The sequence below is a fragment of the Mastigoproctus giganteus genome, chromosome 7 (assembly GCF_048544385.1).
Source record: "Mastigoproctus giganteus isolate SK-2022 chromosome 7, ASM4854438v1, whole genome shotgun sequence".
NCBI classification, from domain to species: Eukaryota; Metazoa; Arthropoda; class Arachnida; order Uropygi; family Thelyphonidae; genus Mastigoproctus; species Mastigoproctus giganteus.
The window spans coordinates 13,739,074-13,753,782 of record NC_143581.1 but is presented as its reverse complement, the minus strand read 5'-3'; the positions used below and the strand labels follow the sequence as shown (position 1 = coordinate 13,753,782).

The following is a 14,709-nucleotide window of genomic DNA, read 5'->3' as shown; positions in this document are numbered from 1 at the left end:
ATAGCATCAGCCAAAAAAAAAACCTTTCTGATTCACCCATCCATGAATGGATGGGTGAAAGTTTGTCTAGTTCAGCCTTGAATTTATTTAAGCTGTCAACTTCCACAATGATAGATGGAAGTTTGTTCAGGCATTCACACCTGCTAGCTAAAGACAAAATTCCACACATCTATTCTACAGATGTCTTTCATCAATTTGAATTTATGCCCTTTCAGGTGAGGAATCTGAGCAAGAGGAAGAATCTCATCAGCATTGAGCCTGCTGAAACCATTCAAGGCCTTGTACACCTCAGTTAGATCACCTCACAGGTGTCTAATCTCCAGATGCTGAAACTTGCAGAATTTAAGCCTCTCTTGATAAGAGAACCCCTTTATTCCTCTTACCAATCTTATTGCCCTTCTCTGTACTCGTTCCAGCAACTCTACATCCTTCCAAAATGAGGTCTCCAGACCTGTATGCAGTACTCAAGGTGTGCCCTGACCATTGCCTTATACAAGGGGATGATTACTTCCTTATCCCAGCTAACAAAATTCATATATATCATTGACAAGACCCCATGAGCTACTCTTGCAGCCTCTTTGCACTGCTCAGAAAACTTCATATCTGACTACACAATTACCCCAGATCTTTTTCATTTTCCACTACCCCGAGTGTAGTACTACACGGTTGGTATGTTACTCTGGGGTTACTGCTACCCATACGTAGCACTTTGTATTTGTCAGCGTTAAACTTCAGTTGCCACTTGTAGCTCATCTGCTCAAGTTTTCCACATCCTGTTGCAGTAGTGTACGTTCCATACTGTCATTAACAACCCCACCAACCTTCATATCATCTGCAAACTTGGACATTAAGCCTGATATACCTTCATCGATATCATTGATAAATACAGAAAACAACAATGGGCCAAACACGGACCCTGGGGGATACCACTAATAACACCAGCCCACGAAGAGCAGTGTCCATTGATTACCACTCTCTGGCTTCTCCCACTCAACCATCCCTTTATCCATAGCAGCAACTTGCCCTTAGTGCCATACTGCTTCAATTTGAAAAGTAGTCTTCCACGTGCAACAGTATCAAATGCTTTTCTAAAATCCAAGTATATGAGGTTTTGTCAACGATATACAGGAATTTTGCTAGCAGGGAAAAGGAGATGATTGTCCCTCTGTATAAGGCAATGGTCAGGCCACGCCTTGAGTACTGTGTACAGGTCTGGAGGCCTCATTTTAGGAAGGATGTAGATTTGCTTGAGGTTGTACAGAGAAGGGCAACAAGATTGGTGAGGGGAATGAAGGGATCCTCTTACCAAGAGAGGCTTAAGATCTGCACATTGCAGCGGCTGGAGACTAAGCACCTGCGAGGTGATCTGATTGAGGTGTATAAGGCCTTGAATGGGTTGAGCCCGCTGAATTCTGATGGGATTCTTCCACTTGTTGAGATTGCGAACCTAAGGGGGCATAAATTCAAATTGAGGAAAGACAGCTGTAGAATAGACGTGTGGAAATTTGCCTTTAGCCAACTGGTGGTTAATTGCTGGAACAAATTTCCATCTGTCATTGTGGAAGTTGATAGGTTAAATAAATTTAAGGAGGAACTGGACAAACATTTAGAGGGAATGGTTGTGTGAATTTTTTTTTTTTTTTTTGGCTGATGCTACATCAGCTCATATGCTTGCTTTCTTGCATCACACGCCATGATTACTATTATTATTACTATTACTATGATATCAAAATTATTTTTTGCATCCAGTTCCTTTGTAACCACATTTGTAGTATCCAATCAGATTGGCCAGACAAGACTTCTCCTTAACAAATCCATGCTGTGTCTGAACTATAACTGCATCCTTGTTTAGATGATCGTATAGTGCTCTTTTAAACACTGACTCCATTATTTTCCCTCAAACAGAAGTTAAACTAAGAGGTCTATAATTATTTGTGCCACCTTTTGAACCCCTTTGTGAATTGGGGATACATTTACACATCTCCAGTCTATGGGGACCTCCCCTGAGTCCAAGGATGCCCTCATAATCATGGCTCAGGGCCTGCTTACTTCATTTGCTGCCTCCTTTAACATAACTGGATAGATCCCATCCACCCCAGGTGCCTTTCTTATGTTTACCTTCAACTTGCTCTCAGTTATTACAAAATCATTTAACTCCCCGTTAGAGTTTGATAAGCTTCTGGCCTCCACTTCCCTACAGAATTCTTCATGTGTGAATGTAGATGCAAAATACTTATTCAGTTTGTCAGCTAACTGAGCAGAATCATCAACAATTGAACCATCGATATGTATGGGTAGGAGTATTCCCATGTTAAAATACCAACTGTGCAGTCAGATATGAAACCCCATGAACTGGCAAAACAGCCCATTTGAGCAGTGCAGATGGCTTGCTAGCACAGCTTATGGGGTTTTGTCAGTGATATACAGGAGTTTTTTTCTGCTGTATGTGAGAAAGATTAAGCTACATCTCGAGTGCTGCATACAGATCTGACAGCCTCATTTTAGGATGGATAAATATATGAATGGCATAACTATTGATCTTTGGACCCTTTCAAGAAATGTCTTTTTTTTTATGGGTGTGGTTTCCTTATTTAAACATGTTCCAAATGCAGTCTTACAATTGCCTTATACAATGGATTATGACCTCCTTATCTCTACAAGCAAATGTTCAATGAATTGTAGAGAGGACACCATGCCATTCTTGCTGCCTGTCTATACTGCTTGGAACTTCACTTCTGACCGTATTATCATTTTTAAATCCCTTCTCCCTCTACTGATTTTAACTCATTCCCTCCAAGTGTATAAATTATTCTGAGGTTGCAATTCCCAAAGTGTAAGACTGCATTTTGCTGCATAAAATATAGCTGCCACTTTTCTGACCATCCCTGAAGTCTGTTTTATTTGTCCTAAGAAGTGCTACTTAGTGTAGGTGCCTCCGTAGCCAGGTGGGAAGGAGCAGCAGTGCATAGCACACGCTTCTTGATTAGACCGGGTTTCGAGCCCGTCACCACCAAATACGGAGGATGCGGAAAGGTCAGGGAATGACTACCGCATATCCCGGAGCAATATGGCCTTAGTTGCTAATGCTCCTAAAAACCAAATAACAAACAAACAAACAGCTACTTAGTGTTAATCATGAACTACTGTACTGATCTTGACATTCTCTGCAAATGTTTTCATTACACCTTATATCCCTTTATCAATACCATTTAAAAAAAAGTCAAAAGCAGTAGTGGTCCCTGTACTGATCTTTGGGCAACTCCACTTCTTATGTTAGTTTGTTATCTAGAGTAACTATTAATTACAACTCTCTGCCTCCTCCTGCCTTGTAGTCACCCTACAATTCATCTAAGGATTTTTATTTTGATTCCAACATGGTTCTGTTTGAACTTCCTGGAAGTGTTAATAAGGTTGTGCATTATTAACACTTCTGGAAGATTCTCTGTTCATGATCATACTAGAAATATCAGTAGTTAGCCAGTGGCACAACAATCTTGTATTAATAAAATATGTGATATAATTTTTTCAAATGTATACACCAAGTTCAAACTTTTTTTGAACTTGGTATATGTAAATTACTTAATATAATTAGCCAGATCCCATAACTATTATCTGCTGTATTATTGGAGCAGTCTTATAATTGGAAAGATAATCAGAAATTACCGAATTATCAATTCTTTAAACAGATCTGCTCATTTTTTTTTTTTTTTTTTTTTTTTATCATAGTTTCAAAAGGTGTGTGCTGAGAAAAATGCAAGAAATTCTTCGTATTATATTCCTAATAAGGAAGCAGCAGTTCAAAAAACTGATCTAAGCCAACTATCAAGAAACATATCTTCTGTAGATTTTATTGGTAAGCTGAATAGCCTTTTCATACTTTTTTTCTTTTTTTAGAAATCTTGTGTATGCAAAGAGTATGTTATACAAAAGTAAACTTCATCATGAACTTCGTCCGGCGTAGGTCTTTTAAGACCTCTTCCGTTGTAGCTCTTGAAGGTGGTCTTGATCTTGCCATCATTGTCTTGGTCGACCAACATCTCTCTTGCCTGTAGGTTTGTAGTTAAAGGCTAATTTTGGGATCCGGTCTGGGTTCATTCTTTCTATGTGGCTGATCCATTTTTCCTGATACCGTTTTATGTCATTTACTATGTTATCTACTTTTAATTTCTCATGGATATCTAAATTTCTTTGGTGGTCTAGTCTTGTAAAGCCTAATAATAGTCTTAAAAATCTCATTTGTACTGCTTCTAGTTTGTGTGCATCTTTCTTATTTATGACCCAAATCTCACAGCTGTCGAAGAGGACTGGTTTTGAAATGATGTTGTGCAGTCGTAATTTTGTTTCAGTTGTCATTTGTTTTCCGAAGTGGCGTTTAATCGTTCCATTCATTTTATTATATTTTTGTAGTTTAGTGTGGATGTCTTTCCCTTCATTTTATATTAAATTTCCCAAAAAGGTGAAGTCAGATATTTGTTCTATTTTATCATCAATAACAATTTTGACTCTTTGTATGTTTTTTCCACATAATCCCATTGATTTTGTTTTTGAGGTGGAGATTTTCATCTCTTACTTTTTACGTAAAACTATTTTATTAAGTTCATTTGCTGCTATCTGTAGTTTATTTTCGGATTTTTCAATTATAACTTGATCATCAGCATATAATATAGTTTGGATTTTATTCCTGTTGTTCAACTGTATTCCGTTGTTAATTGTTTGTTTCCATTCTTTAAAAATTTTATTGATGTAGATATTAAATAAATTTGGTGATAGTCCACATCCTTGTTTGACTCCTTTATTGGTGTTAATTGGGTCTGATAGTTGGCCATTAGAATATTTTATAGACTTTTGAGTTTTTATATAGGCTTTGGATCGTTTTCCAGAGTTGGATTGGGATATTTTCTTCACGTAGAATCTGTCATTCCCGGTTTACATTGTCATATGCTTTTTCATAATCAATAAACAGCAGAAATGTTGGTAGATTGAATTCTCTTCTTTTCTCCAAAATTTGTTGTAGTGAGAAAATGGCATCTATTGTGCTTCTCCCTTTTCTGAACCCACATTTTTCTTCTTCTAAGATTTGTTCACTGTATTTATTAAGTTTATTCTTTAGTATATTAGAGTATAGCTTTGCAGCAGTTGACAGCAGTGTTATCCCTCTGTAGTTGTTAGGGTAATTTCTGGAGCCTTTTTGTGAAAATTGATTACTATTCCTGTTTCCCAATCTTTGGGTATCTGTTGCTTATGCCATATGATGTTAAATAATTTTAGTAGTGCATTTTTTAGTAAGGTGGCCCCATATTTAAATAGTTCTAGATTCAAATTGTCTATGCCTGGGCTTTTCGGTTTTTTAATTTTTGTAATATTAACTCTAGTTCTTCCATTGTTATATTTTCTTCATCTTTGGTTACCTACCACAGATTCATCTTACAATTCCCTAGTGCTTGGGTTATACCATAGTTTGGAATAGTGTTGCTTCCATTCTGCTTGGGAGATGGAGTTGGTTTTTATTTGATCATTTGTGTCTAGTTGTAATTTCTTAAAAATTTAAAAAATTTATTGTGTATGAATCACCTGTGGAGATGGAAATGGATCTCGTGGTGAGACTCGTCTGCACTGCTGCTACTGTCAAAGAAACTCCAGGTGTGTTCGACAGTGTTCGCCAATCCATGCATCGCATCTCATGGTGGAACCTTCGAACATCTGTTGTAATATCATGAAATGCATCCATCTCGTACTCCATTGTTAATATTATGTCAAATAAATGTTTGCCACTAATTACTGTCTTGTGTAATTCTGCTTCTTGTGCCTCTGCTACTACTTTCCCATGACTTTTCCGGTTATGGGTTCCTATGCGATTCACATTCCTTTAGATGTTACCTACCTCCCCAAAACGTTTGTACCAATATTTTTGAGACACCCTGTATATATTATAATAAACATTTTTGTCTCTGAAAGATGCACACAGTGTACATGCCAGAAATAATTTGACATCCAATTCAGAATTTTCTTACTATTCAACATCCCACCCTTATTTTTAAGTTGGTGGTAAATGCAGTGGTATACAACTTTCTTTGTTTCAATTCAAAAATATGTAAACAAGATTTGAGATAGAGAGAGGAAAGATGTGTGATACTACGCACAGGCTTAACGAGGGTGAAATCAACTATATCAATTAGTAGATTTTAAAGAGAGCTCAGTGGCTACTGAGTATGAAGCATGTGAAGAAATAAATGTTACAAATTAGCATTAGTAGAGGCATATGATGCAAGAAAGCAAGCTTTTGCAGCATCAGCCAAAAAAAAAGCCACTCCCATTGCACCCCTTTGTTCATTCCAAATACCTGTCCAGCTCAGCCTTAAATTTATTTAGGCTCTCAACTTCCACATTCCCATAAATTTTTAATGTATTTACTTAATAATCGTATACCACACATCTTTTCTCTGATGTGATGCAAGAATTTGATGACACCCTATGGAGCTGACATAGTTCCTGAAGGTGTTGCAGTTCTCACTTTGGAATGCTTTGCACTATTTTCTAGTTATGAATGTGGATATTTAGTCAGGATATTTGGCATAATCTTTAATTTCATTAATTGCAAGAAATGCACCTAAAACTACCAGTGTATAAAAGAAGTTATTAGCATTAGCAGAGGAACATGATGCAAGCTTATACAGCATCAGCCAAAAAAAAAAAAGCCTTCTCATTTCACCCATCCACTCGCTCCAAATGTTTGTCTATTTCTGCCTTGAATCCATTCAAGTTATCAATTTCTACAATGACAAATGGAAGTTTGTTCCAGCAATTAACCACCTGCTGACTAAAGGCAAACTACCGCACATCTATCCTACAACTGTCTTTCCTCAATTTGAATTTATGCCCTCTTGGGCGATTATTCTGAGCAAGAGGAAGAATCCCATCAGCATTGAGCATGCTCAAACCATTCAAGGCTTTATACACCTCAATCAGATCACCTTGCAGCTGCCTAGCCTCTAGACACTTCAAGTTCACAATGAAAAGAAAATTAAAAAGTAAAATTGTAATTTCAGAACACTCTTTTTCTATTCACAGCCATTTTTTGTTATGCATCATTGGTTTTTCATGATGATCCTTTAGTAGTTGCACTTCTTATTTTATTTTCCATTAAATTTTGTTTTCAATTTCCATTGCAACCAGCTTCCTCTAATTTATATATTCGTAACCAAGCAGGTAGAGAGGTAAGTTATGGTAATTAAAGGTTATGCTAAATATTCTGTTTGTATTTAATAAAGTTTTATATACACATTGTTCAAAAAAATACAACCTTTATTCAGTATCGAGTTGGGTTGCCTTTGTTTCAAATAACAGCAAATGTGTGGCATGGATACTGTAAGGTGTTTTAGTGCGTTTTGGTCTAATTGTCACCATTCTTGCAGCAAAATATTGTGTAGTTGTGACAAAGTTTAAGGAAGAGGACTTTGTTGCTGAATAGCTCTCTCTCTCTTTCTCTCTCTCCAGCATATCCCACACATTCTCAATAGGATTGTAATCAGAACAGGTAAATGTGGGGGCTAGGGAAGATGGTAGAAATCTGTTTCATGTTCTTCGAACCATTCTTCCACAATGCCCTATTGCCTTGTCATCCATAAAGTGGCCATCACACTTCAGAATAAAAGTGTACAGAGTGCAGTAGGCCTGATACAAAATTCAGGTACTCCCCCCGGACAACATTCCACTTTCCATTGGTATCAACAAACCCAGTCCATGTCATAAAAACATTCCCCATACCATGATACTACCACCAGATGGTTGGTTTGTCTGAACAAGACAAGTGGGGATCGATTGCTTTTTTAGAGTCTTGCCATGCTCTATGCCTACCATCTGTACAAAACAAAGTGTATTGTGATTTATCTGAACATGACTTTCTTTCACTGTCCAATCATGACATTCTCAGCAAGCTGATTTTTTGTTTTTCTCAGAAACAAGTGGCTTCTGAATAGGCAGGTGACTGCCAATACCCAGTTTCTTCAATTCCCCGTTCTTGGTTAAATTCAGATGTTATTTGCTGCACACTGAGTGTCCTATTTTTCTGTACTGTCTTTAGAGTACAACAGCTTTGCTCTGGTAGTATTGTTTTTCTGCCACAATTATGCTTTAGAGATGTGGAAGAACTGCTTGCTTTCTGGTCATTAAAAACCTTCAAGATGGATGCTTTTGAGAAATCGGTTATATCTTTTGATTCTTGAATCATGGTTGGTCTAATTGTGCACCCACTATAAGACCTATCTCAAAGTCTGATAGATCACATCTTTTCCCGATTCTGGCTTCAGATTACTGCAGTTGAACAGCCCGTGCAGTCTTTATACAAGACGAGGGAACACATCACTTATGTCAGTTTTCTTTGTATCTATTTGTATTTATTTGTATCTCTTCTTTGACTGTCTTAATACAAAGATTCATATTTTTTTGGCCAGTGTTTGTAACTAGACTACTCAAGTTTATAATTTATGACTTTTCCATGAAATTGCATGTCTTTTTGTTCATTCATTTTGGCAGCCCTTAATATGTATAGTACAGATTGATACGATTTTGTTATTTCGATATTAATTAAATTTATACCATCGTATGTTGCATTTTAGGGCAAAAGCCTCAAGTTGCATAACAAGTTAACCTGCTTACAAGTTAGTGTAAATGCATCAGATCTGCTCACAGCTAACTACTAAATAGTTATAAGGTTGGCATCATTATGTATATCTTGTATTGTGAATACCTTCACAATGAGTTGCCATGATATTACACTACCTCGAATAAGTAACTCTTCACCATAGGAGAAGACTATTGTTACTTATTCTCAGTGGATGGCACCACCCAGACGGCACCATTTTTGAGCTGATTGGCTCCGCTTCGGTGGGTGGGCAGGCAGCCTGGTGTTGCAATGATGGCAAGGCAGTTACGAAGTATTACCATCATTGCAACACCAGGCTGCCTGCCCACCATAGTCTTCTCCACTGTCTTCACCATAGTCTTCTCCTATGGTGAAGAGTTACTTATTCGAGGTAGTGCAATATCATGGCAACTCATGGAACTAGACAAACATTTAGAGCAGGTGGATAAGTGAAATGAGAAGGAGGTGTCTGGTTTTTTTTTTGGCTGATGCTATATAAGCTTGCTTTCTTGCATTATGTGCCCTTACTAATGGTAACTTGTTGTGAAGGTATTCACAATATGAGATATACATAATGATGCCAATCTTATAACTATTTAGTAGTTAGCTGTGAGCAGATCTGATGCATTTGCACTAACTTGTAGGTTAAATTTATACCTTATGTGCTAATTCTTTTGTTTGTTTTATTTTTCAGAAAGGCAATTATCTGAAAATACATCACTGGATGACCCACTGTAAGTATAAATTTAATGTTCTTCATTTATATACAGTAAAAATACAGAAAATTATAGACACTTAAATAGTGTGAAAATTTCATAATTTAACATAGTTCAATTTGAAATATTTGTTATATAATTTAAAAATTTTCTTCTTCAAACCTTATATTCCATAAGTGGAAAAAAATTTGTTTTTAGAGTTATTCACATTAAAAATTTATCAGAAATGCAACAATTCTGTACTTAGTTACCAGAGCACTTGGTAATTGTAACAGTAGTAGTAGTAGTAGTAGTAGCAGTGGCATTTGATGCAAGAAAGCAAGTGTATGAGCTTATGCAGCATCAGCCAAAAAAAAAAAAATCAAACCATTCCCTCCAAATGCCTGTCCAGTTCCTCCTTAAATTTATTCAACCTATCAACTTCCACAACGACAGATGGAAGTTTGTTCCAGCAATTAACCACCCGCTGGCTAAAGGCAAATTTCCGCACATCTAATCTACATCTGTCTTTTCTTAATTTGAATTTATGCCCCCTTAGGTTCGTAATCTGAACAAGTGGAAGGATCCCATCAGAATTCAGCGTGCTCAACCCATTCAAGGCCTTATATACCTCAATCAGATCACCGCGCAGGTGCCTAGTCTCCAGCCACTGTAATTTGCAGAACTTAAGCCTCTCTTGGTAAGAGGATCCCTTCATTCCCCTCCAGTCCGTGGGAACCTCCCCTGAGTCCAAGGACGCTCTCATAATTATGGCTAAGGGTTTGCTTAGTTGCTTTGCTGCCTCCTTTAATATAACTGGATAGATCCCATCCACCTCAGGTGCTTTTCTTATGTTTAACTTCAACAATTTCTCCTCCACTTTGCTTTCAGTTATTACAAAATCATTAAGTATCCTGCTACAATTTGATAACCTTCTGCTATTTTCAAACCTTAATAATTCCTCATGTGTGAATGTAGATGCAAAATACTCATTCAGTTTGTTTGCTATCTGAGCAGGATCATCAACAGTTGAACCATCGATGTCAAGTGGACCAATCAGATTCATCCCCTTCCTTTTAGAGTATTTGAGTAATTGTAACAGTATTCATTTGAACACATCACAGCAAGTAGGGTTTTCTAATACTAACTAGGAATCCATGAATGTGTCTAAGTCAGATTTAATATCTGGAAAGTCCTGGAATTATTAAAAATTATTTGTAATCTTGCATAATAGTAATGCTATATGTTGATATGTTTTATCAGCTTGTATGAAAATATAATTAATGTCTCCAATTAGATTGTTAGATTCTTCAATATACAATTCCCTGTAATGGGGAATTTTTTTACAAGTATACAATATATACTTGTAAGAAATTTTGTGAATAAAGAATTTTATTATTATTATAAAAGTGACAGTAAAAATTATCATTATCACAAAAGAATGATAATTTGGCATCCTTATTATGGTGGTATTGTTTTCAGCAACTGTCAAAAATTTCTAAACATGATTTCCTATTACCTGCATTAAATGAAACTCAAACTTCTATATTTGAATCAAAATAAATGTCTAGGAATAAAATTTTAGCAAGCATTTAAAGGGTTTGAAAACAATACCTAAATGCAGCATCTACCACAATCTTAGAAGTGATTAATGGAGAGAATAAAAAAAAATCAGATGTCAAGAAGTGTGGAACTCTGCCTAATACATTACTTACTTCAAGAGCAAAACATTATCATGGGATTTCAGGATTCATAAGAGGGAAGAAAAAGGTATGCTAGTCATCTTAAGGATGAGTAATGCAAAAAAAAAAAAAAAAAAATCCAGAAAATTCAAAGTTCCATAGCTAGCTTATTGTCAAGGATCAAGAAGTTGTTAACAACTTTAATTATCTGCCAACCAAAACTCACTTAGAGCACTTCACTATTTATCACCTGACTGTTATTTCTTTTTTACAAAGTGAAATGAACATGTGATAGTTGAAAGTTTAATTTTTTTTTTTTTAAGGTACTAAAGTTCAAAATCTCCAAATTAAATAAGACATTCCCATTTTCAACAAGGCATTAAACCATTGCTGTCAACATGAACAGTGTTTTTAATTTATTGCACTTTTTCTAATTTTTTTTAAATGAATTGTTAGTGATATGCTGTACTTCAACTGAACCTACAAAATATTTGTTAATGAGTCATTTGATTTTCTAGAGCCATACAACTGTAGATTATAAAGCAAGGATATCATGTTTGATGCATAGTTTTAGCACAGTCAGAACCATATTTAAATCCCATACCCTTAGCAAAAAAAATTGAATAATTTTAAATAATTTTCATGACTCTTTGGCTTCAATACTTTGTTATGTAAATATTGTATATGATATAATTGCATATACATCGAAAACTGAAAAATGTACAGGACTGCCCACTTAAAATTAGCATTAGTTGAGGCATATGATGCAAGAAAGCAAGCTTATACAGTATCAGCCAAAAAAAAAAAAAAACAACCTTCCCATTTCACCCATCCGGTCATTCCAAATGTTTGTCTAGTTCAGCCTTAAATCTATATAAGCTATCATCTTCCACAGAAACAGATGGAAGTCTATTCCAGCAGTCAACTACTGCTGACTAAAGGCAAACTTACACACATCTATTCTACAACTGTATTTCCTCAATTTGAATCTATGCCCCCCTCAGGTTCTTAATCTGAGCAAGCGGAATTATACCATCAGCATTGAGCCTGCTCAAATCATTCAGTGCCTTATACAGTTCAATCAGATCAACTCGCAGGTACCTAGTCTCCAGATGCTGCAGCTTACAGAATTTAAGTCTCTCCTGGTAAGAGAACCCCTTTGTTCCTCTCACCAATCTTGTTGCCCTTCTCTGTACTCGTTCTAGCAACTCTACATCCTTCCTAAAATGTCTGCACTGCTCAGAGAACTTCATATCTGACTGCACAATTACCCCTGGTCTTTTTCATTCTCCCCCTCCCTGAGTGTAGTACCACACAGTTGGTATGTTTCTCTTGGGTTACTGCTACCCATATGCAGTACTTTGCATTTGTCAATTTGTCATTTGTTAAACTTCAGTTGCCACTTCTCGGCCCATCTGCCTAACTTTTCTAGATCGTGTTGCAGTAGCATACTGTCTTTACTGTCATTTACAAACCCTGCCAACCTTTGTATTATCTGCAAACTTGGACATTAAGCCTGATATACCTGCATCAATATCATTGATAAATACACAAAACAGCAATGGGCCCAGCACTGAACCCTGGGGAACTCCACTAGTAACATTAGTCCACGTAGAGCAGTATCCAGTTATTACCACTCTCTGCCATCTCCCACTCAACAGTCCCTTTATCCATTGCAGCAACTTGCCCTTAATGCCATACTTCTCCAATTTGTACAGCAGTCTTCCATGTGCAACAGTATCAAAAGCTTTCCCAAAATCCAAGTATATAATATCAAAATTATTTTTTGCATTCAGTTCCTTTGTGACCACATCGTAGTATTCAATTTTTGTTTGCTTATTTTTTAAAGAATTATTCATGAGTTGTTTTCAAAAAAAAAAAAAAAAAAAAACAAACTTAAAATTCATTGTAGCCATATTAATTATAGAACAGTTGTTTCCCACTATAATGCAATTCACTGCTTATTGGCTATAATGTTCTATATATTTTGATTATGGTAATCTCGAGGAATGAAATTTGAGATTAATGCCTCTATTAATAGAACTGTTTTTAATAGAAAGAGCAGTGGCAACTGTTAATTGTGAAATGAACTTTTGTGACAATCTTCTATAAAAATATATCAAAAGATTAGATGCGATTTTGTTGAAAATTATGGACAAAGGACAAATTGTACATTTATATGTTAATATCAAGATGCAAAGATAATTTTAGTTTTACCATTACACTACACCTTCATATTATAGATGGTGTAGTGTAATGTGTAGTGAAGATATTAGGCCCTTCTGATGTAACTTACCAACAATTAAAGAGTGCAAAATTTGTAAAATAAAGATTTGTTAAAAAAAATTTAAAAAGTTGCTAATGAAACACTGACAGACCTGTAGAGAAACCCTTTTGTCTCCTTTCTCAGTTCTGTTGGCATTCAACTGTGCAATCAAGTGTTAAATGACAATCCTGGAAACTAAATGTATGTAAGCCAAATATCACAAAAAAAGCAGAAAGAATTTTTGTCCACCAAAGCCTCAACTCATTGGGGGTGACAAGGCCTCATCAAATGAAAACAAATAGCTTAAGTTTCTGAATCCAATCTAGTGGTGTGGTTTAGAGCTTTTTGACATGCTGTGTTCTTTTTAAGCATTAGCAAGGGCACATGATGCAAGAAAGCAAACTTATATAGCATCAGCAAAAAAAAAGACCTCCCCCCTTCTCATTTCACCTATTCACTTGGTCCAAATGTTTGTCGAGTTCTGCCTTGAATCTGTTTAAGCTATCAACTTCTACAATGACAGATGGAAGTTTGTTCCAGCAATCAACCACCTGCTGGCTAAAGGCAAACTGCTGAACATCTATCCTACAACTGTCTTTTCTCAATTTAAATTTATGTCCCATCAGGCAATTAATCTGGGCAAGAGGAAGAATCCCATCAGCATTGAGCATGCTCAAACCATTCAAGGCTTTATACATGAGGAGTTATTCAGCAAGGGGAATGCCAGAGGTGTATTCAACTCTAGCAGTAAGCTACAGAATCTTGAAATAACTGGGAGTAAAGTGGAGGAGAAACTGTTGAAGATAAACACAAGAAAGGCACCCGGGGTGGATGGGATCTATCCAGTTATATTAAAGGAGGCAGCAAAGGAAGTAAGCAAACCCTTAGCCATAATTATGAGAGCTTCCTTGGACTCAGGGGAGGTACCCATAGACTGGAAATGTGCAAATGTGACCCCAATTCACAAAGGAGGATCAAAGGCTGACACAAGTAATTATAGACCTGTGAGCTTAACTTCTGTTCCAGGAAAATTAATGGAGGCACTGGTTAAAGAAGCACTGCAGGATCATTTAGACAAGACTTCAGTTATAGCTCAGACACAGCATGGTTTTGTTAAGGGGAAGTCTTGCCTGACCAACTTGATTGGATACTCTGATGCAGTCACAAAAGAACTGGATGCAGGGAATAACTTTGATATTATATACTTGGATCTTAGAAAGGCTTTTGATACTGTTGCACATGGAAGACTGCTACAAAAATTGGAGCAGTGTGACATTGGAGGCAAATTGCTGCTATGGATAAAGGGGTGGTTGAGGGGGAGAAGACAGAGAGTGGTAATCAATGGACACTGCTCATCGTGGACTAATGTTATTAGTGGAGTCCCTCAGGGCTCAGTGTTGGGTCCATTATTGTTTTCTGTATTTA

The 14,709-nt window shown here is 36.5% G+C and overlaps 1 protein-coding gene across 1 annotated transcript in view; it reads left to right on the top strand.

Moving 5' to 3' along the window:
* Positions 1-14,709, top strand: part of LOC150082532 (uncharacterized) — a 510,090-nt gene that overhangs the window by 12,240 nt on the left and 483,141 nt on the right. Inside the window, exons 3-4 of the mRNA XM_090377831.1 lie at positions 3,727-3,853; positions 9,336-9,375. Of these exons, the coding sequence (XP_090233957.1) occupies positions 3,727-3,853; positions 9,336-9,375 (167 nt within the window). The remainder of the gene's footprint in view (positions 1-3,726; positions 3,854-9,335; positions 9,376-14,709) is intronic.